The 25,918-nt window shown below is 40.7% G+C and overlaps 1 protein-coding gene across 10 annotated transcripts in view; it reads left to right on the top strand.

The window, feature by feature from the left end:
- Positions 1–25,887, top strand: part of USH2A (usherin) — a 373,658-nt gene extending 347,771 nt beyond the window's left edge. For 4 of the 10 annotated variants that reach the window (XM_077175908.1, XM_077175907.1, XM_077175914.1 and 1 more), the window contains 9 exons: positions 8,798–9,007; positions 10,185–10,423; positions 11,005–11,222; positions 13,168–13,344; positions 14,977–15,060; positions 16,498–16,742; positions 18,364–18,435; positions 18,897–19,127; positions 25,259–25,887. In XM_077175908.1, coding sequence (XP_077032023.1) covers positions 8,798–9,007; positions 10,185–10,423; positions 11,005–11,222; positions 13,168–13,344; positions 14,977–15,060; positions 16,498–16,742; positions 18,364–18,435; positions 18,897–19,127; positions 25,259–25,348 — 1,566 coding nt within the window. In that variant the 3' untranslated portion in view covers positions 25,349–25,887. Of the gene's footprint in view, positions 1–8,797; positions 9,008–10,184; positions 10,424–11,004; positions 11,223–12,460; positions 12,647–13,167; positions 13,345–14,976; positions 15,061–16,497; positions 16,743–17,633; positions 18,507–18,896; positions 19,128–25,258 lie in introns of those variants that run through there. The other 6 variants (XR_013181496.1, XM_077175909.1, XM_077175910.1 and 3 more) reach the window with 6 other exon arrangements.
- Positions 25,888–25,918: the final 31 nt, after the last annotated feature.

Below are 25,918 nucleotides of genomic sequence, written 5' to 3'. Positions count from 1 at the left end.
CACTAAGATCTTGAAACTCCCTCTGTTGGTCTAGTTGTATATTTAGATACTTGCATTTTCTAGAGCATCTTTTAGGTATTTGTTGGAATTCTGCTTGATATCCCCAACTCTATTAACCATGTACTTCTGTGTGATCTCCTGAAAATCCCCATGATTAAAACAAACATTATCACTCACGAGGCCCAATGAGTTTGCAAGTGCAATCCTTTGTTTCCTGGAATATTTCTGAAACAGGAGTATGTAGGCCTTCCTTGGGAATCATTGTTACCATATAGCAGCCTATAGAGTCAAACCTGTTTTTCTCAGCTAAAGAAAAGCTCTTCTGAGCAGAGACTTGTGGCATTTAGTGCAAAGCAGAGCTCTCATCACAGTGTGGTGTGATTTCCATGCAAATGCAGTATCACTCCTCCACAATTACACTTAATTGTGTCCTTAAAACTGCTTCTTTAGATTAATGGCTTAATGTCTTCCTGGTTTAGGACACATCCTTATTTCTATTTGGCAGGCACAGAACATGTAAAAGACAATTACAAATTACATGTAAAAGAAAATTACAATTGTCCCTCTTCAGAAAGGTTTATGACTCCCTGCAGAGGTTTATTCTCCAAGAGGACTATTCAATGCACCGAGACAGGGCTGCAGTGCTGGAGGTGTCTGCCTCTGACCACTGTAAGAGGCACAGCATCCCTTCCATGTGTGGAGAGTCCTTCTCACCCTCCTGTCACTGCAGCCAGCTGAAGGGTCTAGGAAATACCCCAAGACACACCAGGGTAACTATGTGCTGGGTCCTCTCAAAGAGAAAACAAATGATATTCTAATTTTGGAGGAATAAACTAAAAATAAATGGGTGCAAAGTCATGAAGACTAAGGACCACTTACATGGGGTGTATAATAGGTTGGCCCCATTGGTCATTTTCCAATGCTAGGAAGGACACTTGGTTTACCAGCCTGTGTGTCACATTGTTGGCTGAGCTCCAGCTTGTGCTGATTAGTTACTGACAAACAGGTCAGTGACTTCTGCAGTTTAAAATCAGGTAAAACTGGTTTTCTGGTTCACCAATGATGGATAGTTACCCATTTGTAATATCCCTCATATCTGACTCCTCTTCATTCTTTAAATTCCCCATTTCTTCCCATCTCTCTTACAGAAAGATGCACTGCAAGGCAGTGACATTAAAAAAAAGTAGTTCTTTCTTCCATTCCCTTCTTGTTATTTTGTTTGTAAGACTGTTTTTTCTTACAAGGTTTCTGCTTCCAATTACAGAGAATTTCTCATACTACATCTGCATTAGACTACCACATTTGACCTCAGCTTCTGAAAAGTAAAGCAGACATAACTGTTGTTTCACTGATGCTATGATGATACCTCCTCTAGATATCCTCTTGCAGAATGAGATACTTCCTTTCCCCTAGTAGAAGAGGGCCATTTGAAACCACATAATTTTGTTCATTAAGCCCCACCTCAGGCAGTGTGTTTCTCTTGTCAACATAATCTTAAATTCAAGTGTGTTGATGCAATAAAACCTTTAAATTTTTTTTTTCATTAAATTAAATATGGATATTAGACTGGATTTGTTGGCATCCAGGTTTACCAATGAGACTCTTACAGTGCCACTCATGCAGGACCCTTCTCAGTAAATTTTGGTTCCGACATATTCAAAACCATGGCAAGCTATCCTTTAAAAAGACATTAGTGTGAGTACCAGGGGAAAATATACTCCAGGGCTGTAGATATTTCCTTGATATGATTTCCTTGATTGTATCTTTTTATTTATGAGGCATAATTTATGACTGCTGAAAAGCAAACTAAAATGAGTGATGACTAACTGCAGCCAAAGTAATAAATCAGAAGCAAAGAAAGAAGTGGTGATTTTGATCGAATCTATTGAATTAGCTGTTGCCCTTAGCCATTACAGGTATTGGAAAGACCTTTTAATATCTGCTTATCACTCTCATGGGAACTTGGTAACTATCTCATTATATACCCATAGGAAACAAATTATTTAATTTTCTATCTTTTAGAGCTAAACCTTTTTACATCTCTCATTAATTACTGGCATTATGCTATGTTATATGGAATGAGCTTTCTTTAAAATTTGGTAATTTTTTTAAGTCCCAAAGTTTTTGCCTATTGTCTTTCCCTTTTCCAGAATGGGTTTAGTAGTTCTATTATTAGCATTTGAACAGCGGAGATGAATAGCAATGTTAAGAGGCTCTAATTAACACAGTACTAGAAATGGGGATCTGAAATCTATTCCATTATATGTTTATGACCTCCATAAGGAGAGTAACAATGTTGAAGAGGGAAAAGTATAGGGCAATCTGAGAAGGGGCAATCAGGAAGCACACATTTGATTACTACCTTCTTGTTCCCCTACTCATGAATGAATGTGATAGTTTCTTCTACCTTTGCTCTGTCCACCATAAACTGCACCCACTTTTTAAACATTCTGCTTTGCTAATACCTGCCTGATACCAAAGTGCCCAGATGTGAATACATTATCCTAATGCTGAATGCTAGATTTTGGTAAATAAGCTTCATGCTCTGAGCTCTGCTGATATCACATAAGTAACTCCAAATTGGCCAGCCAGTATGACAGTCCATTCACAAAGACTTGTTAAGGATGCTGCAATTGATGGTGAGAGGGAGGTTCTTTGGTTTTCTTTCATTTCAACCAGCCAAGATTGTGGTCTCTTCAATTGTCTTGAAGGTTGCTATTGGAACATAACCAAAAATTGAGGGCTGTGTTTCTGACTTTGCTGAAGTCAGATCTTATATGACCCTAAAGTATCTTACCATATTGGAAAAGAATTACACTGTGAAAACTCTGCATTTATGGAAAAGTAAGGCTAGAAATGGAACAAATCTAAGTCGAGAAATGGAAAGCAAAGTCTCAAAGTAGTGCTGGGTCTTTGAGGTCTCCATGAAACAGCTTTTAGAAAGAGAAGAGCAGTACAAACTGCTCTGCTACCATTTGTCTCTCATGGCATGTGCCAAGCTGTGCCAGCATTGAATTCTTTTTGGAAAGACCAGCAGTCACAGGTGTGTAGAGTCTTTGCTTACCATAAGAGCAGAGATCCAAGTTGTACCTGACTCTTACACACAGAAGTAGAGTTACATGCATGTGTAAAAGGGTTGGCTTAGTCTGACCTTGTGGTTCCCAGAACCTACAGCCCTCCATAACTCTCTACAGCTCTGAGCACTGCTCAGAGCCAGGGAGAGGTGGTGACTTACTAATGAGACTTTTTCTAAGGCAAAATGCTGTTCTCTGAGTGTCTGAAGGAACTTGTTGCAAGCTGCTGACACATTCAGAGCTGAGATCTTGTCCCATCACAGACACGCCTGTGATGGACCGTAGACTAAGCGCAGTGCAGAATGGCGCAAGGCACAGTGCCTGTTGGACATGGAGGGAGCCAGAAGCCACTGCTGGTTGGTATTCAGCTCTTTGGCTTGCTCTCTTGCAAGCAAGAAGGGTGGGAAGCATCTGGTCTCTGTGCTATGCACGGTATCCCAGCTCTTCCTGGCCTGGGAAGTCAGGAGCAGCTCAGGACTGCTGCCTTCATTGAGGCAAGCTGCCCCCAGCACCCTTCTGCCTGGTGAGATCTCTACAGCAAGGGACAGTTCCACCATCTCCACAGGCTGTTCACTGCCTGAGGGTCCCTTTTGCAGGGATTTGAGTTCAAAACATAGTTTCCTTGATACAGATATGGGGCTTCAAGAGTGTTATAGCAGATGAATCTGTGTGGTTCAGGGATGGAAGTCATCTCATGGGCTTCTTCCACTGTCAGCATCTACAGTAATAACATCATTATTCTGTATCTATTCCCAAGGTGATTTTGGTGCCCTTGTTTCTGCCCTTATTGCAGAAGCTGTTAGCTCTACTAGGCCTGAACAGGCTCACTGTGGTAAGGTGACTCTTCTCAGAATGTCCTGTCCTGCTTTTCGTAAGTTTTGCCCCTTCTTGCTATGCCGATGAGCCTTCAGGTTGTACTGTGATCATTTTGAGCAACCGATCACAGGTTTCTTCCAGGAACAGGGATCTATGAAGGCTCTATTTATGACCAAAAAACCCCAAGCTTAGTTACCTGTAAAACTGGAATTCTTCAGTTCTCTGAATATATGCTCTCTAGAGAGTTTTCTCCCCTCTCTTCTCTTTCTGGCTCCACTTCAAAGTGCAGTCTGAGCCAGGGGCCAGCAGATTGATAAAACATTAATTAGTAACCTTTGGTAGCTGATTTCAGAGCCCTCTCCTGGTTTTTAGGGACAGTGCAGCCTTTAACAGCAACACATCTTTTGGCAGGGTGCTGAGCCATGCACCATGATGTCAGACTTAATGCTTTTTGAGGCAGAATATTCAAAAAGTCAAGAAACTTTTCTTGGCTTTCTGCTCTTTGTGTTTTGCCATTTAATACATCCCTAAGATGTGATTGCTTCTTGTTTGCTCCATGTTCCTATGTGGTCTTTCATAATTGTAAGAAGGTTATGCTGCTGCCTGTTAGGCTCTTTATATTTCTGTATGAATGTGATTAAATATTTGTGATGCTGATTATACCCCAATTTATAAAGATTGTCTGTGACCCCAAAAAGCTTTTTACAGAAGCCTAAATATGAAATTTCAGTTTAACCAGGCTAGCCAGGCAACATCTTCCATCCATGACTGTTTAGTGGTGACTTCTTGAGTAGCCATGACCTCTGATTTTAAAGACACTGCTCATTGTGGTTTCTGTTGCCATGCTGCCCCATTTTTTCCTGCAAAGAAGTGGCTAAACACCAGCATTTCCATCTGCAGTCAGTTCTGTGGATTTACTGCCCCAGGTTTCCAAACACTGACCAGGATTTACTTGGACAGCGATTCTCACAGGGAAATATTTTTATAACCATCCATCCTTTTACAGATGGTTGAGCAGAAGCAAAGGGAGTTAAGGGACTCCAGCTTAGGTCAGTGTAAATCTGGAATTCAGATCCTCAGAAGTCCTGTTTAGCTGTCACAGCTGTCTCAGAAGCTGGCGTTACAGACTCTCAGACACCAAGGGGGTTTCTGCTGGACACATGTCTTGGCAGGGCTGAGTAGCTGGTGTCTGTCTAGAAGGCATGCTCAGACCATGTCTGTCTGTCAGGCCCACACAAACATGGCCATGACCTTGGCCCTTTTTTTTCCAGAGAGTTGGGCAAAGCATCCCAAGAACAGAGGGGTCATCCACCTGGGCAGCAGGCCTGACTGCCTCTGGTGGATCATGTGATTGAACCTCAATTACCTGACTCTTGAAGGAGTCCTTTAACCACTTAGCTGCAGTATCAAAGAGGATGAGCACAGAGTCACAGAATCTCCTGTGGAAGGGGACCCACAAGCATCACTGAGTCCAACTCTTGGCCCTGCACAAGTCACCCCAAGGGTCACACCATGTGCCTGAGAGCATTGTCCAAATGCTCCCTGAACTCTGTCTGGCTTGGTGTTGTGACCACTTTCCTGGACACCCTGTTCCAGTCCCCAGCCACCCTCTGGGTGAAGAACCTTTCCTGATATCTGACCTAAAGCTCCCCTGACACCGCTTTGTTCCCTTGGGGCACGTCACTGGTCACCAGAATGGAGAGATTGGTGCCTGCCCCTTGGCTGCCCCTCACAAGGAAGCTGCAGGCCACAGTTAAGTGTCCACTCAGTCTCTTCCAGGCTGCACTGGATTGGGATTGTTCTTACAAGATTACTATTAAAACCCCAGGCCGCACTAATGACCCCAGACCTGGCAATGGGGTGACGTAAACTGCTGTGTGTGAGGACAGCACCATCAGCTCTGCAAGGGTGCTTGGAAGGGTGCTCAAGTACAAGAGGCCTTGTCACATTGTTCTCAGCTAAAAAGGAGATAAAAATGCATCAGGAGCCAGGTACTGCATGTCACTGTCACCCCCTGCTTACACAAGCAGGACATTTCTTCCTCAGCTGGGCTCCCAACCCATAACTGTGTGTCTGATACAGGCCACTGCAGGGTGAGGAGGGTAGGCAGCAGTGCTTCTCCAACAACATTGATGTTGCTTTTCTGGTTTCAGCCCATTCCTAGGCTCAAAGGAACCAGAGACTCATATGCACATCATGTTCTCATTATTCTGTGCACAGTTTTCAGGGAGGGATGTGTCTTTGTCTCTATTTAAGCAATTCAAAGCCACTGGCATCCAGTAATGAATGCAGCTGTGGAAGCAGAAGTCGGCACTGGGACAAGAGTTGGCATCCCCACTGTCATTATCCTACTTTTCTCTCTTTCCCAGGGGTGACTGCTCTGACAGTAGAAACATTCAGGAATTCCAAGCCTTCCGTTTTGTCTTTTACTTCCTCTGAAATGCACATCAGTCCTGCACAAAATATAAGACCAAACGAGATAATGTTTGTCTCATTAAACAGAGTGTCCCAGGGTCAGAGGGACTCCTCTCTGCTATAAATCTCCTAGTTCTGTGGCACAAGAGGACCACACACTGCTTGGGATGGGGAAGAAATCCTTACTCTGTTCTGTGACAATGGCCTTTTCTGGCTTCTGGCCCTTTCCTAGTAAGAGGCTTCTTGGGGAAGTGATCACAGCACCAAGCCTGAAGGAGTTCAAGAAGCATTTGAACAACACTCTTGGGTACACGGTGTGACTCTTGGGAATGGTCCTGGGCAGGGCCAGGAGTTGGACTTGATGATTCTTGTGTATGCCTTCCAGCTCAGTTTATTCTGTGATTCTGTGAATTAAGTCTTCTTTCTGAAATACAAGGTGTGAGACCTACAATAGATGGGGGATTGATGAAGTGAGAAGTCTCCATCCAACCCTCAGTGAAGTGTTTGCTTCCCAAATGAGTTGCATCCCTCTCTCCTCTAAAATTCCTTGGCAATTCCATTCTGAAGCTGAATTCCTGTGCTACACAGGAAGGCTCTGTTCCTAGCTCATCACCTTCACTTCAGCTGTGGGCAGCTTGCTCAGCAGGTCAGGCCTGGCGCTGTTACGCTCCGTGCTCATCAAGGCCACAGCCTGGATGTAACTGGAGCATTTGAGCCCAGGTAAGCACTGAGCCATTGCCAGTGCCACACTCAGAGCTGCTCTTTCCATGTGAGTTTTATTCTTTCCACAAAGAAATATGACCCTTGAAATGAATGACTGTGGGTAAATCTTTGTAGCAGCTGGAACTGAACTGAGATACAGGGTTTGACCTACTGCAGTAAAGTGAACAGTTTGACTTTATGAATAGTTCACAACAGAGATGCATTACTGATTCCACTGAAATGAAAGTGCTTTGGCTGAGCTTTTTATTGCAGGGCATCATCTCTACTTAGCATGGTTCTGTATGTTACTGATGGAATCAGGCAGGATCTTTGGGTTTGTAGTTGGCAGAACCTCAACCTTCAAAGCCACTTTAGTTGTTTTTATCCCTTTTCCTTCCCCAGGCTCCTTGTAAAGTGTCCTGTGTTCTTGAAAGTTATTATTGCAATCTGGAAGGATTCAGGGTCAATTTTGAACAACTCTTACTTCTAAACCGCCTGGTTTTTTTCAAGACATAGTCCCACCATTCCCTTCCCCAGGACCAGTGCCCCTAGTAGATCACATAAGAATGTGTTTTACTGCAGTTAGAACTGCTCAACATGAAAGCTTACTAAGGAATACTTACACTAAAAATCGCTCAGACAGTCCTCTTGTATTGCCATTTAGATCTATCATTCTGATTGATCACTATGTGGTTGGCTAATATTGAGTCTAATTTAACCCTATATGCTCATGCATCCATCTATTCTGTCTATTGTTCCTGACATTCTACAAATTACTTACTCATGCAAATGATGACCTAAGGCAACCTTTTATGATATTCGTGTTTAATTATACAAATGCTTTTTGATAAATAAGATTATACATCCTTCCATATGTTTATTCAGTCCTTGATGAAAGCAAAATTTAATTTTCATGCAGATTTGTTGGAGAGTGTGTTTAATAAGTGCTGAGTTTTATGTAGTCTGCAGATCACTCTGGTTTTGGGTAGCTGACAAAATCAGTAGGCATAGTTCATAGAGACATGTGGGTTTTAATCAGGCCTAATTCAAGCTGCTAATTTTTGAAATTTTGGAACTGAAGTCATTGCCTTTGTGCTCATGCAATAAAGCAAATGTTGTTGTGAAAATAAATGAGAGATGCTGTATTAACTACACACTTCAGTGGGCTTTATTTATATTACAAGTTACTGAAAATATTGCCAAATAATTGACACATTAATATTTTTAGGAGAGGGATGTTCCTGTTAAGCTCACTGGTTCAAAAGAATAACTTGAGTTTGGCTTGTGTGATTCAGTCAAGGTGAATGCAACTTTTAAGTGTCACCCAAGGCCAGGCTGAATTCATCAGGGCTACCTGCATAAGTGAAGAAAATATGCAGAAGGGAGAAAGTGTCAGGACCAGATATGAGTATCTTTGCTCAGGTGTCTTTGAAAACACTGTTCTTGTTGGTTGCAGCTCCTCCAGGAGTCCTCTTGGCATGGTGTGACACAGACAGGGGTAGGAATTCAGAGTGTGAGGATCAGGTATGAAGACACAGGAGCACACACTGCCTGACACATGACTTTTGCTTCTTTTCGCTAAGTGTGGCAGTGGGAAATATTCCACCCTTCTGTTAAAAAATTACTGGGTCAACACAGGTGCCGACTGGCCATCAAGGGGCATTTTCCAGGAGTGCCATTGTGCTGTGTTTCACCCAGTGCCAGTAGAGCTGCAGTAGCCCCTCTGGCTAACAGCAGGTGTTTTGTAGGCCTGAGCTCTTTGCTGACAGTTTCTTTGTTCTGTGTGGAAGGTGTGGTCAGTGAACTCGGTGGGCCGGACGCCCAGCAGCTGGTCCCGCTGCCGGACAGGCCCTGCCCCTCCCGAGGGCCTGGGAGCTCCCCTCTTCAGCACCGTGGCATCCACTGTGGCTGTGGTGAGCATCAGCCCCCCTCTTAAGCCTAACGGGGTGGTCAGTATCTACAGGCTGTTTTCTAATGGTTCCAGAGGGACTGATGTGGTGGTGAGTATTGTCAGCACTTTTTCTGTACTTCCACTTGTATTTTCTAGCTTTAGCAATTTTGTCATTACAAGCTGCTGCTGTTGGTCACAGACTGCCTTCCTCTCCTGGCGTCCCATGGTTAGCTGCTCTGCAATGCACTGTCCTGTCCGTGAGCTTAAGCTGTCTACTGATTTCACATTACCCATTTATTCCTTCCAGTGCACTTGGCTGTGGCTGTGTCTGATTCAGCCAGCTCGTCCCATTGGTGCCTGCATGGCCTTCCTTTTCCATTCCCTCACACCTGCCATACTGCTGGCTTGGCTCTGCCTCTGCCTCTGCCTCTGGCATCAAGGAGTACCGAGTGCTTCCCTTTGCTTGCTTGACTGTCTTCTTTTTTTTGCTGAACTCTGCTGAATCACATGCTGCCAAATGAGAGCAGATGTTGCCCCTTGTTGGTGTTTTCTACATATTTTTATTTCTTTGGCTTCAAAAAAGCTATACCAACAAATGACTACAGCAAAAAGGTGAAGTGGCAGTTCCTGTGAGCAGTTTCAGAGCAGGGCACTGATTCCTTTGCCAAAACTGCCAGTTCTCCCTTACTGAGCTTAGGAAAGTTTCCTAACAGGCTCACCCAGCACAACGTCTGTTTGAATGCAGAGCAGCATCATGTTGGCTCTTGACTCAGATGTTCCTACCAGAGAACACATTCTCCTGTCTGGGAGTCACCTGACCCACCAGACACATTGGTGTCATGCTGCCCAGCACTGTTTCTTGCATCCATACTGAGGAAGCTTTTGAGATATGCATGATTATTTGCTAGCACATTTATCATGTAACTATTTTCCACATTAATTTTTTTTCTGCTTCAGTACCAGTTATCCCAGAGTCTTCCTTTAATGGCTTTCAGCTTCTCTGTTGCTGAGAATGACATTTGCAGTTGACATACAGTGGTCACAGCTCAACTAAAGATGTCATGAGGCCACTGATGGCATGGTCTTTTCCTTTGAAGAGCGTCCTTTAACTCCATAATGGGAGAAAAACACGGAGTTCCCATTACACAACAGCTGCATTAGTGTCAGACTTAAAGAAGATGCAGAATCTTCTGCCTGTCTTCTTCTGGGGTTAATTGACCTCCATAACTCTTATTTAGTACTTGTGGTGCTTGAAGCTGTGACAAGTTCCCTCTTCATTTTCACAGCTGTCAGAAGGGACTGCCACCCAGCAGACAATACATGGGCTAAAACCTTTCACCACGTACTCCATTGGTGTGGAGGCCTGCACCTGTTTCAATTGCTGCAGCAAAGGACCCATGGCTGAGTTCACCACGCAGCCGGCTCCGCCCTCGGAGCAGCCTCCGCCGCAGATCCGCACCGTGACCTCCAGGAATGCCTCTTTCCAGTGGAGCGCCCCTCAGTCACCCAACGGCATCGTCACCAGGTAGGAGCTGCCACCCAGCTGAAGCTGCACACCACCTTGGCTGGAGCTAGTGCCAGAACAATGTGAGCTGGAATTCCATGGCTGAGGGCACTGAACAGTTGTGGCAGTCACACTCCTTCCTTGTCATGCTGGTGGTGACATTCCCTGTAGCCTGAACACTTTCTGGGAAGTTTTTTCATACAGTGATTGCTTTTCTCCTGAGCAGGATACCGGGGAGGATAAAGGTGGAAAGGATGAGCTGTTGTGAGTGGAGGTGGTTGTCGGACAGCTGTGGTTGAGTAATGAAATAGTTGTGAGTTCAACTGGCAGTGATGAGAGAGCAGCAATCTGGAGTTACTTAGGCAAAAATCTTGACTTGCAGAAGAGGGCAGCAAGGTAACAGGCATAAACAGTGAGTGTGATTTACCACCACAATTGCCCAGTTATCTCACAGTTAGGACCAAAATCTCCAAGAGAAAAACTGGGATCAGGTCTATTTTCTTCTCCACTAGCCAGACAGACAGCAGTTAGGACAAAATGTGGGATTGGCTTTTATGTTATTTAGGGCCCTTCCTTCATCACAATCTCAACTTTGTTCTCAGCTACGAGCTCCACGTGTACATGGCATGTCCTCTGAACCTACAGCCAGCAGTGAAGGCTTGCAGTCCTGGCCCAACTGAGGTGAAGTACACAGGGAAAGGACAGAGTGCCAACGTGTCCAACCTGGAGCCTTACACAACTTACAACCTGCGAGTTGTGTCCTACAATTCTGTTGGCAGTAGCGCCTCCGAATGGATCGGATTCACTACGGAAAAGGAGCGTGAGTATGAGAAATGCACCACTGACCAGTCATGCCTCTTTCTGAGGGCCAAATTACTTCCTCACCTCTGGGAGAGAGGACATCCCCAGAAACCTCTTCTTCCCTGTCCCTGGTCACTGTGTCTCTGCTGAACATTCATTGAAATTCTGCTCTGGGGCTTAACTGCTCATTCCTTCAAAAATATTTCTTTGCTCATCATCTGATGTCACATCCTCTATCTTGGGAGCCTGGAAACCTTTTATTTTACTGAAAATGGGCAGCAAAGCTGCAGAACATAAAATGTTCTAAGTATTACCAGAAGGCTGATGTGTAGTAATAAATATACTACCATAAATAAGCCCTTGGAAAAGTGGAGATCTTGAAAGAGACCTGGTGATTGTTTTCAGGAGCAATCTTATTGTCCTAATTCATGCCACACTTCTGCTAGGATTCATAAAAGTTTTCCTTGGATACCATCTGGATGCTTGTGAACACTGAAGTAAGAATTTGTTGCTGTTCAACCACTGCAGGCACTGCTTTAAGGCCATGTGGTGGTATGCATGGAAATTAAACATGCAGGACCTGTGCCTACAGGCAGAATAGATTTTGCCATCAAAACTGAATTTGTAGTAGTCTAACATCAGCTTTTATTAAAAAGATCTATAGTGCTGTAGCCAGAGTCATTCCATAACAGATGAGATGGGCATTTCATCTCAGTCTGTCAGGTCAGGGCAAAGACGATGTTCACTTTTTATCTCGTGTCAGGATTTCAGAATCACCTTTCTAAAAATCCCTTTTGCATCATTTGATAGTTCTGCCAAGTAATTACTCAAAATCTGTAATCTGATACATCCTTAGCTGAAAATTTCAGGTAGAACAGGCCCAGATTTTTTTAATGTTACCACTGAAAAGAAAACGCCACACCAAATGCAAAGGAAAAAAAAATACAGAAAGACAACCAGCCAACCAAAAAACAAACAAATAAAAGAAAGATCCCTTATGTCCAAAGCTGTATTTTATTAAATTGCAAGTTAAAAGGCTGGAAAATGATTATGAACTTTTAAATGGAGAAAATTCATAAGGAACTGGTGAGACACATAGAACAAAAGGATTTGAAAGCAATTTTTAATCCCCCACCCACTAGGTCCAAAGTCCTCTTCTTTCAGTCTTGCTTTTCTTGCCTTGCTGACCTCTTCACACCAGGCTTACAGAGTCCCTCTTTCCTTGAGTCTCTCTGACTGCTTCCTCTTGCCTCGAAGGCTTGCTTTAGTGAGAGTGGGCAATTAGCAGCAAAGTGCAGCTGGACAAGCAGCTTTCTTGTGAGCAAAACAGCAAATACGGGGCAGATGGCTTAATGGCAGCACCACAAGAAAGGACCACCTCAAACTTAAATGAAGTTTTTTGTCAGCAAGCTGTTGAGCCCAACTGATGAACTCTTCCTCCCTGAAGTGAGTTCTGGGTTTCTTTTCTGTCTGCCTGCCATCTGTTCTCATTTTTCTGAAACCCCATGTTTTCATGTATGCGCATGTGTTTAAGATGATCTCAGCAATTTCTTGGGGCTTGCAAAAGAACCCTCGTCATAGCAGCTCCCACAGCCCAGCCTGCTGCAATCAGGCTTTCACAACCTCCTGTGTCTCCCTGTCCTCTGCCTTAAGCTGGAACTTAATTTGTAGGGTTTTAGTGTCAGTACCATATACATAAAAGCAAAGGGAGGGAGTTCAATATTTGATTTCAGGATATATCTCTGCTTTCTCAGTGCAGAGGCTGGCATGCTACAGCAGCTTTTTCTGTTCTCCTTGTAGCTTCCCTAATCATACACATGGCTATGAGAGAAAAGGGGGAGTGCATGTGGCAGAGAGCTTGTATTCTGGAGAATCTCTTTCTCTTGGCTGTATAACTCACCAAATCACTTCTAGCCTACTGGCTAGAAATTCACAGAATTGAGCTTTTTTTCCTTGTTCTGCAGCACCTCGGTACATGGCTCCATTCTCCGTGGTCAGCAATTTATCCGTCATCCACATTGACTGGAGCCGCACCTTCGTGCTGAACGGGCGCCTGAAGGAGTACGCGCTGACGGAGAGCGGGCAGCGCATCTACAGCGGCTTCGACACCGAGCTCTACTTGCCAAGGACATCTGACAAAAGTCAGTTTCCCACAGCTTCCTCTCTGGGAGAGTGTGTTGAGCGAAATTATAGTATTGTGTGCTGAACTTTTGCTGTGTTGCCTGATTTCTTCAGCCTGACTAGCTCCCAACAGCGAGAGTGGGCCGTCCCCAGAAAGCTGTCGAATCCAGGGAGCAGCTTTAGGGCACAGCTGCTCTAGGGCACGGGTGGACTGCATTGGGGATAGGACTGTGCCAAGGACAGGGACAAGGAACAGGGAGAGGTCTTCTGTATGTTTTCCAAAGGAGTTTATTCCCCTGAGGGTCAGGGACAGAAAGACACTGACTCAAATGCATACATCAACTTATGAATGGGGAGAGGACCCAGGGGAGGATACAATCTTCAACCAACTGGGAGAAACTGGGGGTGGAACACAAGGTGGGAAATACAATGTTTAAACCAATATGGGACTACAGGGGAGGAGAATAGCTTAAACAAACCAATGGGGTTTCAAAGGATACAAAATTGGTAGGGAAGTTTCTAGAGAAAGGGGCAGGCTTGGGGAGGGATTCACATTCAATGGGAGGAGGAACAGGGAACAAAAGGGCCGGTCTTTGCAGAGAGGGACAACTAGGGCAAATACCAACAACACAGGAGGTAAAGGAACAATCCATTAGGAATAAAATATACTAAAACAATACAAAATAGGAAGGATTATAAAACTGACTACTGCATGACAATCAAAAACACACTGCAACAAACTTTAAAAAAAAATTCTCCATTTCAATCCCAAGCTAAGACCAAAGGAGCATACAGCCACGCCAAAAAGTATCTAAGCAAATCCTTGAAAAAAAATCCATAGAGCTAAGCTTTCTCTTAAACATTATACCTGACTGGGTGAGACTGTTTTGATTCACAATGATGGTCAAGTTTTCCCAAATCCTGAAGCTGTGTTGCAATTCCATCCTTCAGGGCTACAGTCAGGGAAATATATAGAAGTCTTCAGTTTCAGGAAAGACTGGAGCTTGAATTTTCATTTGAATCAAACAAATTAAGTCAGTAGCTCTTGGAACCAGCCATGTTTTGAAATACAGTTTCATTCTAGAAATTTTCAGTCTTTAAAATAAAAGGAAATTATCAACAGAGGAAAAAAAGGGGAAGAAAAAGCAGCAAGAAAAATGTTTTCTGTTTTTCTGTTTTGATGACGTTGGAATGTTGTATGTCAAAGAATTTTGTAATTTATTTTTTGTCTTTCTGATTACTGCAATGATGCTAATGCTTTATTTGTTTTTATTCAAATGTTCTTAATATGTTTGTTTTAGCCATGAATGAAGTATGAGGGATTTAGGGCAAAGTGATGAAAAAATTGAAAGTTGCCACAAATATTGGACAAGGAAGAATTGAGTAGTGAAAGAGGAACATAATTTGTAGCAGCATCGTAATGATGATTGCTTATGATCCGCCATGATTCATAGTTTAGAATTTCAATACCGATGTGTAAAGAATTGTGAAGCTCTGATATGGGACTCAGGTGGATTATGATGGGTTGTGTGCTATTCCTGCCTTTTTTTTTTTTAGACATGAAGGTTTGCTGGTGAATAATGGTGAAAAGCAACACCTAAATAATTTTTATTTCTGCTGCTGATAGTATTTTCTAAATTTTTTTTGCTCAGCCTTTTTGTTTCAAGTGACCTGCATCACTGATGAAGGGAGTGCCATGACACCAGTCATCAAGTACAACGCTGGAGAGGGAGTTGGTAAATACATGAAGAAATTACCTAGCACCTGTTCATTTGATGTGTTTGTGCTTGAAATTTGGTATTAGTGCATGCCAGGCAGGATGGCATCTCACTGCAGGAGTTTCCTTAGTGCCTTGTTTCTGAGGTATGTAGGTAATGTGCTTTTTTGCCATATATGGATTTCTGTTCTTTACATCACAGAATTATTGAGTCCTTTAGGTTGCAAAGGACCTTTAAGATCATTGAGTCCAACCATCATAGAATCATAAAATGGTTGGGTTGCAACTTCCAGCTCCCTGCCATGCAGAACAACTTCCACTAGGACCAGGGTGCTCAAAGCCCCATTCTGCCTGGCCTTGAACACTTCCAGGAGTTGGACAATTCTCATGATTATCTTCAGATCTTCTCCTCAGACATGTAATATTCTTTCTTTTATTTTTACCTAAGTATATTGCTCCAAAATACTGTGCTTTTTTCTGCTAAGTTCCTTGTTTGAGCTATTTCTAACTGAATCAATTAACTCGTTTAATTAAGTTCCTTTTTATGTGGCATCTTGTTCAGCCTTTTAAAATAAATCTGCCTTATATTTGCAATTAGTCTTTACTCCGCATTTCCCTTATATCCCTTTTCATGCTTTCACTCCATTATCCTGCAGACTTTCGGGCAAGGCTGCCTTAAAGGCATTATAAAATGTTCCCAGTTGCTCTACATCCATCACCTTCCACACTCTGCCCCTTTGTTCTTTTGATTGCTGCTTTTACCCAGAGTCTATTGAAAACCTGAATGGCACTGTGGGCAACTTGAAGAGGAGGCTTGCAAGCAAAGGTGCTGAAAATTCCTTGGCCAAGAGTTTGGTTGTACATGTAGGATTCCAAATAACCAGGAAATACTGTCACTGAGATTTCTTACACTTTTGTTGTGCATAAGCAAAGCCAACCACGTGACTGGTTTGTTTTCTAGCAGCTGGGGGAGAGAAATAGTAAAATGTTTCATGTTGCTTGCTTTTGTATTAATGTATTAAAGCCTTCCTCCTTCTCTTTTGTTAACTGCACAGGCCTGTAACTGCACAGTTGTTCTGGAGAGAATGTCCTCTATCTGTACCACTCTGAAATTACTGTAGTAATTTCCACTCTTCAAGGTTACTTGGAGAACCCTTTTTTCCTCACATTCCACCACCACTACCTCCTTTCGGAAGAGCTGCTGATGCAGTGGTGATTTCCAGCCTAAGCAGCAATGCCAGAGCTTTAAGCAGGGTCTCTGGAGGGTAGTAAGTTTTTTATTGCAGCCCGCTAGCATATTGAACCATTATGCCACCTTGAACATAAGTGCAAATAAGCACATGACGACAAAATTACTTAAATTTCTGCCTAATTTATTAGTGAGGAAAGGGATGGCATATTGTTAAATGCTTCTTGAAATAACTGTCCCTTTCTCCCCTAATCCCTCTTTTTACAGGTCTGATCTTGACAACACCTGGAGAGAAGGACAAAGCAGAATCCAAACGTGCAAAATTCTACAACGAGTTGTGGTTTGCAGTGCTGATGGTAGTTCTAGGTTTGATCCTCTTGGCTATTCTTCTCTCCTTAATTCTTCAGAGGAAGGTCCACAAGCAACCTTATGCACGAGACAGGCCTCCTTTAGTTCCACTCCAGAAAAGAACATCACCAATGAGTGTGTATTCATCAGGTGAAACCCATCCGGTATGTTTGGAAAAATGTAGCCAGTTTATATCCATGATACCTGCCCTATCAAACACACACACAAACTTTTTCTTCCTCCTTCCAACAGTTTGTTGCACATTTGGTTACCAAGTGGAGGCTGTTTAGTGTAGGGAAAGGACTGTCTGGTCCCATAGGAGCCATATCTGTGTGGGCACACCAAGCAGGGTTACAAGAGCTTAGTCCAAACAGAGCTCTGGGACACCTGGTCTGCAGGCCCTGAAATGCTTCTGATGCCTAAGACAAACTTTGAATCTGGAGTCACAGGAAATGCAAAGCCATTGCTGTCACCTCATGTTAGCTGACATCTGCAGTAGAGCTGAGAAGTCTTTGGCATGCTGTGAGAAGGTAGATGATAAAATGTGCTTTTCAGGGGAACCTTTCATGTGTTCCCAGCTGCCTGCTGTGGATGGCTAACCAGGATCAATCTGACAGTCTTTGTCAGGTATCCAGGAGATATGCCTGCAAAGAACAAGACTTAGGGAGAGGCTTTATTTCTTGCCAGTATCCATCTACCACCCAGCTGGACTGCTCTAGGACAAGCATGCCAGGAAGGTTTGGAGTAGAGCGAGAGTAATCAGGGAAAAAGCTAGAGAACTTCACAAAATGCACGAGTGCGTTTTTGCACATGGACCCACAGTGGGGGCATCAGAGTGGTGGGAGGAGGGCTACTGGGAAGTGATAAAGAGGAAGGCTCTTTTTATCCTGAGAAGTTATAACTCTGAAAAAGAACACATAAAAAACATGTTCCATCATGTAGCAGAGTAGTAGCGCTATCCTACCCCTTGAAAAAGCAAAATAAAAGGAACATGGCAGTTGTTATGGGATTGAGAATGGGAGCAGCCATGCCTTCCATTTTGATGCTTCTTCCAGGCACAGGCCATGAGATGATTCTTCTTGTCACTTCTCAGCTTCTTTTTCCTGTGAGCACCATCAAACAGCATAGTGACTCCTGCATCCTTCACGCATTCTGTTCCTTCTTGTCTCGGTGCCAAGACACTGCATCTGTGCCTCAACCAAGAAGCTCTTGGAAACAATGGGATTTCCAGTGTGCCCCTTCTCCTGGCAAAGGCTAAGAGCATAAGAAACTCTTTTTTTTTTTTTTGTCTCATGGTTTTGATTCCTTTTCCTCTACAGTCTGTCATCTTGTTTTATTCCTCTTGACTTTAAAATGTCTTTGCTGTTGGCATGCCTGCACAATTCCTTCTCATGTTCCTGCTCTTTCTTTTCTTTTCTTTTTTTTTTAAACTTTTTTTTTCTTTTTCTTCTTCCAACAGCTCATGGACTTAATAGAAAGGAAGATTTTTAGTGCAGCAGTTGAAGGACTGATCTGAGAAGTTAGGACAGAGCTACCATGGAGCGGCAAAATTGCTTGTTTTACAATTGTTAGTGAGGTCATGGCAAGCAGTGCTGGCTGCTCACACAGTACTTTGACCACTTAAAAATTAAACAGTGTCTGGTCTTTGCCAGTTCCCCTACTCCCCCACATCCTGCTGTACTGTTCTCCCTCACAGAGCTGCAGCTAATTCACATCCTCTGTCAGGTACCTCTACACTGCAGCTTGCCCTGCCCTAATGCTTTTCCTCCCTCTCTTTAATCTCAGTTTGAAACTATTGCTGACACGTCCGATTCATCAAGCAGCGTCACTCTCAAAAGATACACGATGCACTTTGAGGTAGAGTCCTCAGCTTGCAGAGTGGCCAGACGTGTGGTGTGTCAGATGACCCAAGCATGCACAAAGGCATCTGACACTGCATGTTTCTCCTGGTGGGTGATGATTTTTCCCCTGGTGATGAAAAGATCTGCAAACATCCTCTTGCTGTGCAAGTCTAGACTATCACAAAAATCTTGGGACTTCTGCTTGTTGGTACTTCAAAAAAAACTTAGGAAGAAGAAAAGAGAAAAAATGGGGAAAATTCTGGTTTAGTATTGGTGGCTTTTTGTTTGTTTTTAATTATATGATTGTTCTACAGTAGGGAAAGGTCTGGGCTTTTTTTCTTCTGTTTATAGCTGCATGATTTTGAGGCATGGTTTTCTCTGTTCTCTTCCACTCCTGCTTTCATTTTGTTCAGCTAAATTATTTAAAACCACGCAGTTTTTGTTTTTTTTTTTTATTAATTTGTGTCTACCTCACAGGGACTGGCAGATACAAAAATCCCAGGGGCTGGTTCTCCCACGAGCAACCGCAGTTTCCGTCTGGGAGCTGGGGGGAGGAGGCCGAGTCAGGGCCAGCTGAGCCGCACGTACTCCCCCGCCTCTCTCCATCGCAGTGTCAGCCAGCTGCTCAACCTCTATGACAAGAAGACTTTTGATGACTCACCTTGGGATGCCATCCTTCACAACCATCGCTCTACTGGCCGTGGCTTGGTAAGGGCTCCTGCTCCCCTGGGATGCTGCTGTGTGTCACCTGCTAGAGATTTGTGTGTTCTGTTGGAATCATGAGACAGTCTAAATGTCATGACTTCCTGGAGATGCAGCCAAAAGGCCTCGAAGGACATGGCCATAGCTTAGATCCTCAAAATTCTTCAAGTTTACTGTTTTCTTCTAGAGTTGCAGGTGATCACACACTGCTCTTACTGGATACAAGTGATCCATGTGCATCTCTTTAAGGTTTCCATTGAACTATTAACTCTATGGTTATCAAGGAAATGTACCCTTAAGAATTCCCTTCAATTTGGTGGTTTTTTTCTTTCCATGCAATTCAGCAAATGTTCATGTCTGAGGTGGTATGTCTTGGCATCCTTCGCACATTTAGAGCCAGAGGCAGGAGGTTGTGTTCTATTGACTCCCGTTCTATTAACTGGGACTCAGGTGCTGATGACATCTGCTCTCTGTCCTCTGCTCAGTCGCAATGCAGAGATTTTGTAAATGCTCAGATCTCCTGGCATGTGTGACAAATTAATTCAAATTCTGACCACATGGGACTAGAATAAGGTTAGGGGGGCAGGCAAAGTATTTCTCTTTTAATACAGGACAGAACTAGACAGTGTCATCAACAGGGATCTGAACACACAGATACAAGGCATGATTTTCAAGCCAAGGACAGTGATGACCTCCCTTCCTCCTTGTCACCAGGAAACAGGCTTTTTAACTTCCAACCTTCCCTGACCAAATGCATGAGAAGGGCTTCAGTGATCAGTGAGGCATGAATTTCCTTCCTAAAAAATATGAAAATTAGGGTTCCTAAAAAGAACCCAGAATGGGGGTGAAGGACCTATTAGGTAGTAACAGAATTAGATGGTTAGTGACTGCAAGTTAGGGAGTGGGTCTTGTCCAAAATGCAAATGAACTGGACGATAGTCTGACACATACATCTAAGTAGCTTCCTCAGACTTTCACCTTCAGTTCACCAAACACCTGGAAGGGCTGGAACATATGGGCTTACCACAGAATAGGGGTGTTGGTTCCATCACTGTCAACCCACTTAGAGCACAACAGCAGGACCAAGGAGGCCAACAAGGTAGTGATAACTCTAAGCAAAACCCCTCTAGGGACAGCTTAACTTCCAGCCTGCACTCTGCAGCTCATGGACTTCCCAATCCAGTGTTATCATGAGTCAGCCTTCCCATTTTCTCAGAGCTATCAAATCCTTGTGATTTTAATTCCCTGGGGAATAACAACTCACCAGGGTGCCCCTTTCTGTGCTCCCATTAGCCAAAAGAACAGCTCCTGCTGCTCAGAGGGAGCTCTTGCTCCAGCCACTTACCTTGGGCTGACACCATGACTTAGTTGAGGTTGCAAAACCCCCCATGTGCACATTAGAATGAGTTTAAAAATACTCCAGTGAGTTTCAGGAGTGGCAGAAGCCAGACAACAAAAATTTTTACTTCTTTTTGGTGGCAGACAACCCTCAACAGCATCAGCTCAGCTGCTTTATCAAGTCAGCAGCTCTTCTGTCTATCAACCTCACATTAGACATGTGTACAAAACAAATACAAAACATGTATTTGTTTTGGTTTAGGGGAAATTTGAGTGAAAAAATTTAAAGGGGATTTTTTAGAAAGTAGATTTAAGTTTTTGTTTTTTTAAATTAGTTTGGGAAAAGATATTTTGGAGAAAAGTGGAAAAATTGTTTATTAAATAGAAAAAGTATTTATTAGTATAAAAAATGAAGAATAATAATAATTCTTTTTTTTGTCGCTTTAAAAGAGATGATAAATTTTGAAAGTTTTTTATGGTTTGTAGTTTGGTTTATTTAGTTTTTTATCAGTTTTTTTGTTTTGGAAATGTGGTTTAGGTTTAGTTGGGTGAGTTGTTTTTTGGTTGTTTAGTTGAGAGTAGGTTTAAATAGTTTTAAGAAAAGGAAAAAAATTATAGTTTAGGAATTTTTTTGGTTTACTTAGTTAAAAAGTAGTTAAAAGTAAAGGAGAGTTTTGTTTTGTTGTTTGTGCTGTAGATAATATAATTTAGGAGTTGGAATGTGGAGGAGTGAGTGCAGTTTTTGAAAATAAATTGTGTGGGGTATTTTTGGGTTTTTTTTTGTTTTTAGAATTAGTTTAAAAGGTGTAAAATTTATTTTTGGGTTAAATACATGAATGGGATGTAATTTACTATTATAAACTTATTTTAGAATATTTTTTTATTTTTATACTGTTAGTTATTAAAAAAATATATTGAAAATTTTATAAATATAAATACCATACAGAATATATAGATAGATAATGGTAGTAATATTTAGTAAATAGTGATATTTATATATAGTTTTCATTTAATAATTAGATTTTTTTTGGATATATATAGTGTAGTTTTATTTTTTTGTATTAGGTATAATGTGTAATTTGATTTTTGAGTAATGATAATTTTATTAATGGGTCTGTTTGTATTTGAGGTAGAATTGATTTAAACTTTTTTTTAATAAATTTTTATATGTGTTATTGGATTTTGGTTTTGTTTATTGTATATAGGGATTTAGATTGGGTAGGGTTTGTTTTGTTGGTGGAATTTTGGGTGTTAATTAGGTGGTTTTTGTTAATATTTTTAAATTTAAATTATTTTTATTTAATGTTTTTTAGATGGTTTTTAACAGTTTAATGTATTTTTTAAATTTTGTTTGTAGTTGGTATATGGTAGGGGATATGGTATATTAATTTAATGTTATGGTTTTTAGTTTAGGTGTTGATAAGACTGTTTTTGAATTCAGTTTTGTTGTTTAATATAATTTTTTAGGGGTATTATATTTTTAAATTACTTATTGTTATGGTTTAGGATAGTGTTATGGGTTGCAATGTGAGGTATAGGGTAGGTCTTTAGTTATTTTGTGGTGGTTTTTATTATTGTTAGTATATAATGTTTATTATGGAGTGTTTGGGGTAGTGTGATGTAGCTCATTTGTTAGGTTTTTTATATTTATATTTGGATTATTGTTTATATTACAGGGGTTTTATTTGTTTGGTTTGTTTGATAGTACTGTATGTTTTATAGTTATAGATAATTTGAGAAATATTGTTTATGATTAAATTTATTTTTTGGGTTTCTATTTATTTATAGGTGGTTTTTTTTAGGATTTGAGGTATTATGGGTTTATTGAGTTAAGAATAATTATTTGTGTTGTTAATTTAAGTTTTTGATTTTTTTGTAGTTTATTTGTTGTTTCGGTGTTTTTTATTAGTTTGATTTTTTGGGGAATATGGGTCTTTTTATGGTGGATTTTTAAAGATAGTTTTTTTATTTCGGTAGTGATGTTTTTTTTGGTTTTTAGTAGTTTAAATTGGGGTTTTTTAATGTCAATTAGGGTTTCTTCAGTTATTTTTATAGAGTATTGGTTATTACTTATGAATTAGTGTAGAGGTAATGTTTCGGAGTTTTTTGATAATATTTAGGCTTAGTTGAAAGTTTTGAGTTTAGTAAGTTGGTTGATTTGTTTTTTTTAGTAGCTGTTGCAAGTTCTTATGTGGAGTTTTACATGCTTGGTTTCAATTTTTGTTTTATTTTTATAATGTGATTAGAATTATTAATTTTATTTTTATAATGTGATAAGAATTATTTTGTCAATAAGAATCCATTATTTTTATAATGTGATTTATTATTTACATTCTTTTAGTAAAAAGAGTGTAAAGTAATTTTTTTGTTGGTGGTTGGTTGGATGGTGGAGTTTTTTAGTTTTAAAACTAAAATAGTTTAATAGTTTAATAACACTTTTGTGTTATTTCTTTTTCAGTTTTTTTGTTTATGAGATTAAAGTTTTTATATTAATGTTAACTTGTAATTATTTTTAAGTTTAGAGTGATTTAGATATTTTAATATGGGTGTGTTGTGTGATGAGTGTAATTTATTTGTTTTATGTGGTATTGGTGGTATGGTGGGTAGAGGGAATTTTTGTTTTGAATATTTTTTTTAGTATTGGCAGTTGGGATGTTAGGAGGAGTTGTATTTTGATGTTGATTATTTTTGAGGTAGCTTGGATCTTTTTATAGGTTGTTAATTTTTTTTTTTTTTGGAATGTAGTTGGTTTTACAATTTTTGTAATTTTGGTTTTGGAATTTTATTGGTTGATTTTGAGTTTTATTAGGTATTTTTTGGTAAAGGCTTCAGGTTAGATTATGGGTTTTGTTTGTAAAGTAGAGCATGTTTTTTATATTTGGTTTTGATTTGATTGGGTTAAGGGTTACTGTATGAGTGATTTTTTTGTTTGATTTGGGTAAAGTGTTGTTGTTTAGGGTTTAATTGGAAAGTAGTTTTTTTGTGGGTGATTAGGTAGAGAGGGTTTATAATTTGGTTGTATTTAGGAATAAGTATTTTTTAAAAGTTTATAGTGTTTAGAAAAGTTTGTGTGTTGTTTTTGTTGGTTGGTGGAAATGTGAGTTTGATGATGATGTTGGTGGGAATTTGATGGTTTTTATTTTGTTTTTTATTTTTAGGAACTTGATTTTTTGAAGTTTTTAAATGTTTATTTTTTGATGGTGAAATTGGTTTTTTTGGAAAACTTGGATGATTTTTAAAATATTTTTGTTGCTGTATATTTTATATAATGATCTTATTGATGTAGATGTTTGGGAGTTTTAATTTTTTTTGTGTAGTTTGGATTAGTTTAAGGTAGATGGTGGGATTGCGTTTTTATTTTTGGGGTGGTTAGTTTTAGGTGTATTGTATATTTTTTATTGTAAAAATTCTGTGTTAGGGATAAAATTTTAGTTATTTTTGGATAAGAGAATAAGTTTAGGGATTAAAAAAGGCATTAAAATGTTTTAAAAGTTTAGGGATTAGAAATATATGAAGGTTTTTGTTTTGAGAGATCATGATTTTAAGTAATAAGGTTATTGATTGCTTTTTTTTATTATTGAGTAAGTATAATTAAAATGTAATTAGTATAGGTTTTTTTATTTTTTTTTGATTATGTGTTGGATGTTAAAAAATGTCCTGGTGATGTTAATAGTGGTATATTACTTTGTTGTTTTGGATTTTTTGTTTGTATTGGAGTTTTTAGTATGTTTGGTATGGTAGTGCTTAGTGGTGGAGTTACTTTATTTAAGGAATGATAGTCTATAGTTAATTTTTAGTTTTTTAGATTTGTCTATGTTAAATGGGGTTGTTGAAGAGTGAGGGGGTTTTATTGAGTATTTTTTTGGCTTTTAGTTTATGGATTATTTTGTGGATGGGGATTATGGCATTTTGAGCCATTTTGTACTGTTGGCAGTGCACTGTCGAGGTGGCAACTGTTATTTGTTGGTTTTTTATTTTTAGGAGTTTTTTTGTAGATGGGTTTTTTGATAGTTTAGGTAAGGTGTTTAATTACTTAATGCTCTTTGTTTTTATAGCCACTATCTCAAACACTAACTTGAGGTTTTTTAGGTTTTTGAAATACTTACTTTGGAGGAAGTCCATGCCTAAAATGCATGGGGCTTCTGGGCTAGTTACAATATAGTGTTTCTTTTATTCATTTTTAGTTAGTCATATCAGTGCATTGTTTTACATTGCCCTGAACAAACCCAAGACAAGACTCTGCTCCTGTGTTGCTCAGCTACTCTCTTGCAACAAAACCTCCTGCAATGTTTTTGAGTCAGTTCTTTTTATTACACACAGTAGCTTAGGAATGGTGGTTTCAAGTTTGGTTCACCCCTTGTCTAGCCTGAAAATCAATCTAGTGAATGGCTGTAGTGGAAGCTTGAAGAACAAAATTTTACCTAAATCATGCGTGAGGAGGTTGTTACACAAAATGAAAATGTAAACATGTATTTTTTCTTTTCATGGCTCCAAGTTCCCCAGTACACTGTAACAAACACTGTATTATTGACCATTCGTCCAATATATAGAGTAATTAAAGGGATTGATTGTGGTGTTTTAACTTACTGCTTATTGTGAAAACCTAATTGCCTTGGATTCAAGTGCTTGAATGCTTTAGGTTCTTATCTTATCCTGGGAGGAAAAGTAGGACATTAGAAATGCACTTATTTATCTATTTTAGAACGAGTTTTAGTGGGTAGGAGGAAAGAGAAATGAAGAAATCACCTTTAGTCTGGTACAGCTTTGGCTGATATTCTTCTTTTTTCCCTTTCTTACAGTACGTAGATGAAGAAGATCTTGTCAATGTCATCAAAGGCTTCAGCACTGTCACCAAAGAGCACACCACATTCACTGACACCCACCTCTGAAGAACAAAACCAGCTTTTCTAGAAAGTGGAAGTGGGTAACTTGCCAAAAGCAGCCTGCATGGCCTTCGCAGGCAGAGATAGGGCTGCTGTTTCCCCACCCCTTGCCCTGGAGTTCATAGATAAAACTGGTTTTTGGGAGGGGACTGGGGAGGGAGGGTAAGTTGGCCTTTTTTTCAACATCCCTTTCACTGTGTAGTAAAAACTGTGAGCTAGCACTGACACCTCACAAAGGTAAGAGAATAGTTTGACAATCCCTCAGCCATACAGTAGTAAAAGACTGAAGGTAGAGGCTCCCATCTTTGTCTCTCATCCAACTTTCCCAGCTGAGGAGGGTTGTAGGGGCAGGGGAGGGAGGGAGGGAGGGAGGGGGGCAGGGCAGCATGTTTGGTATGGAAAAGTCTTTTACATGACCAAAAACCAGCATGTGGCTAAAAGGGGCCTGCATGGCCAGATGTCCATGTTTTCTCCTGGCCTGACAGAGCTCCACCACAAAATTGTGTTCATGTACAGGTGAATAAACAGCACTGAAGGAATTCTTATGAAGTTGTTGTAGCATTTGTGTTCTCTCAC

Source organism: Agelaius phoeniceus, chromosome 3 (genome assembly GCF_051311805.1).
Source record: "Agelaius phoeniceus isolate bAgePho1 chromosome 3, bAgePho1.hap1, whole genome shotgun sequence".
In the NCBI taxonomy this organism is placed as follows: Eukaryota; Metazoa; Chordata; class Aves; order Passeriformes; family Icteridae; genus Agelaius; species Agelaius phoeniceus.
This window is presented reverse-complemented; position numbering and strand designations above follow the sequence as displayed.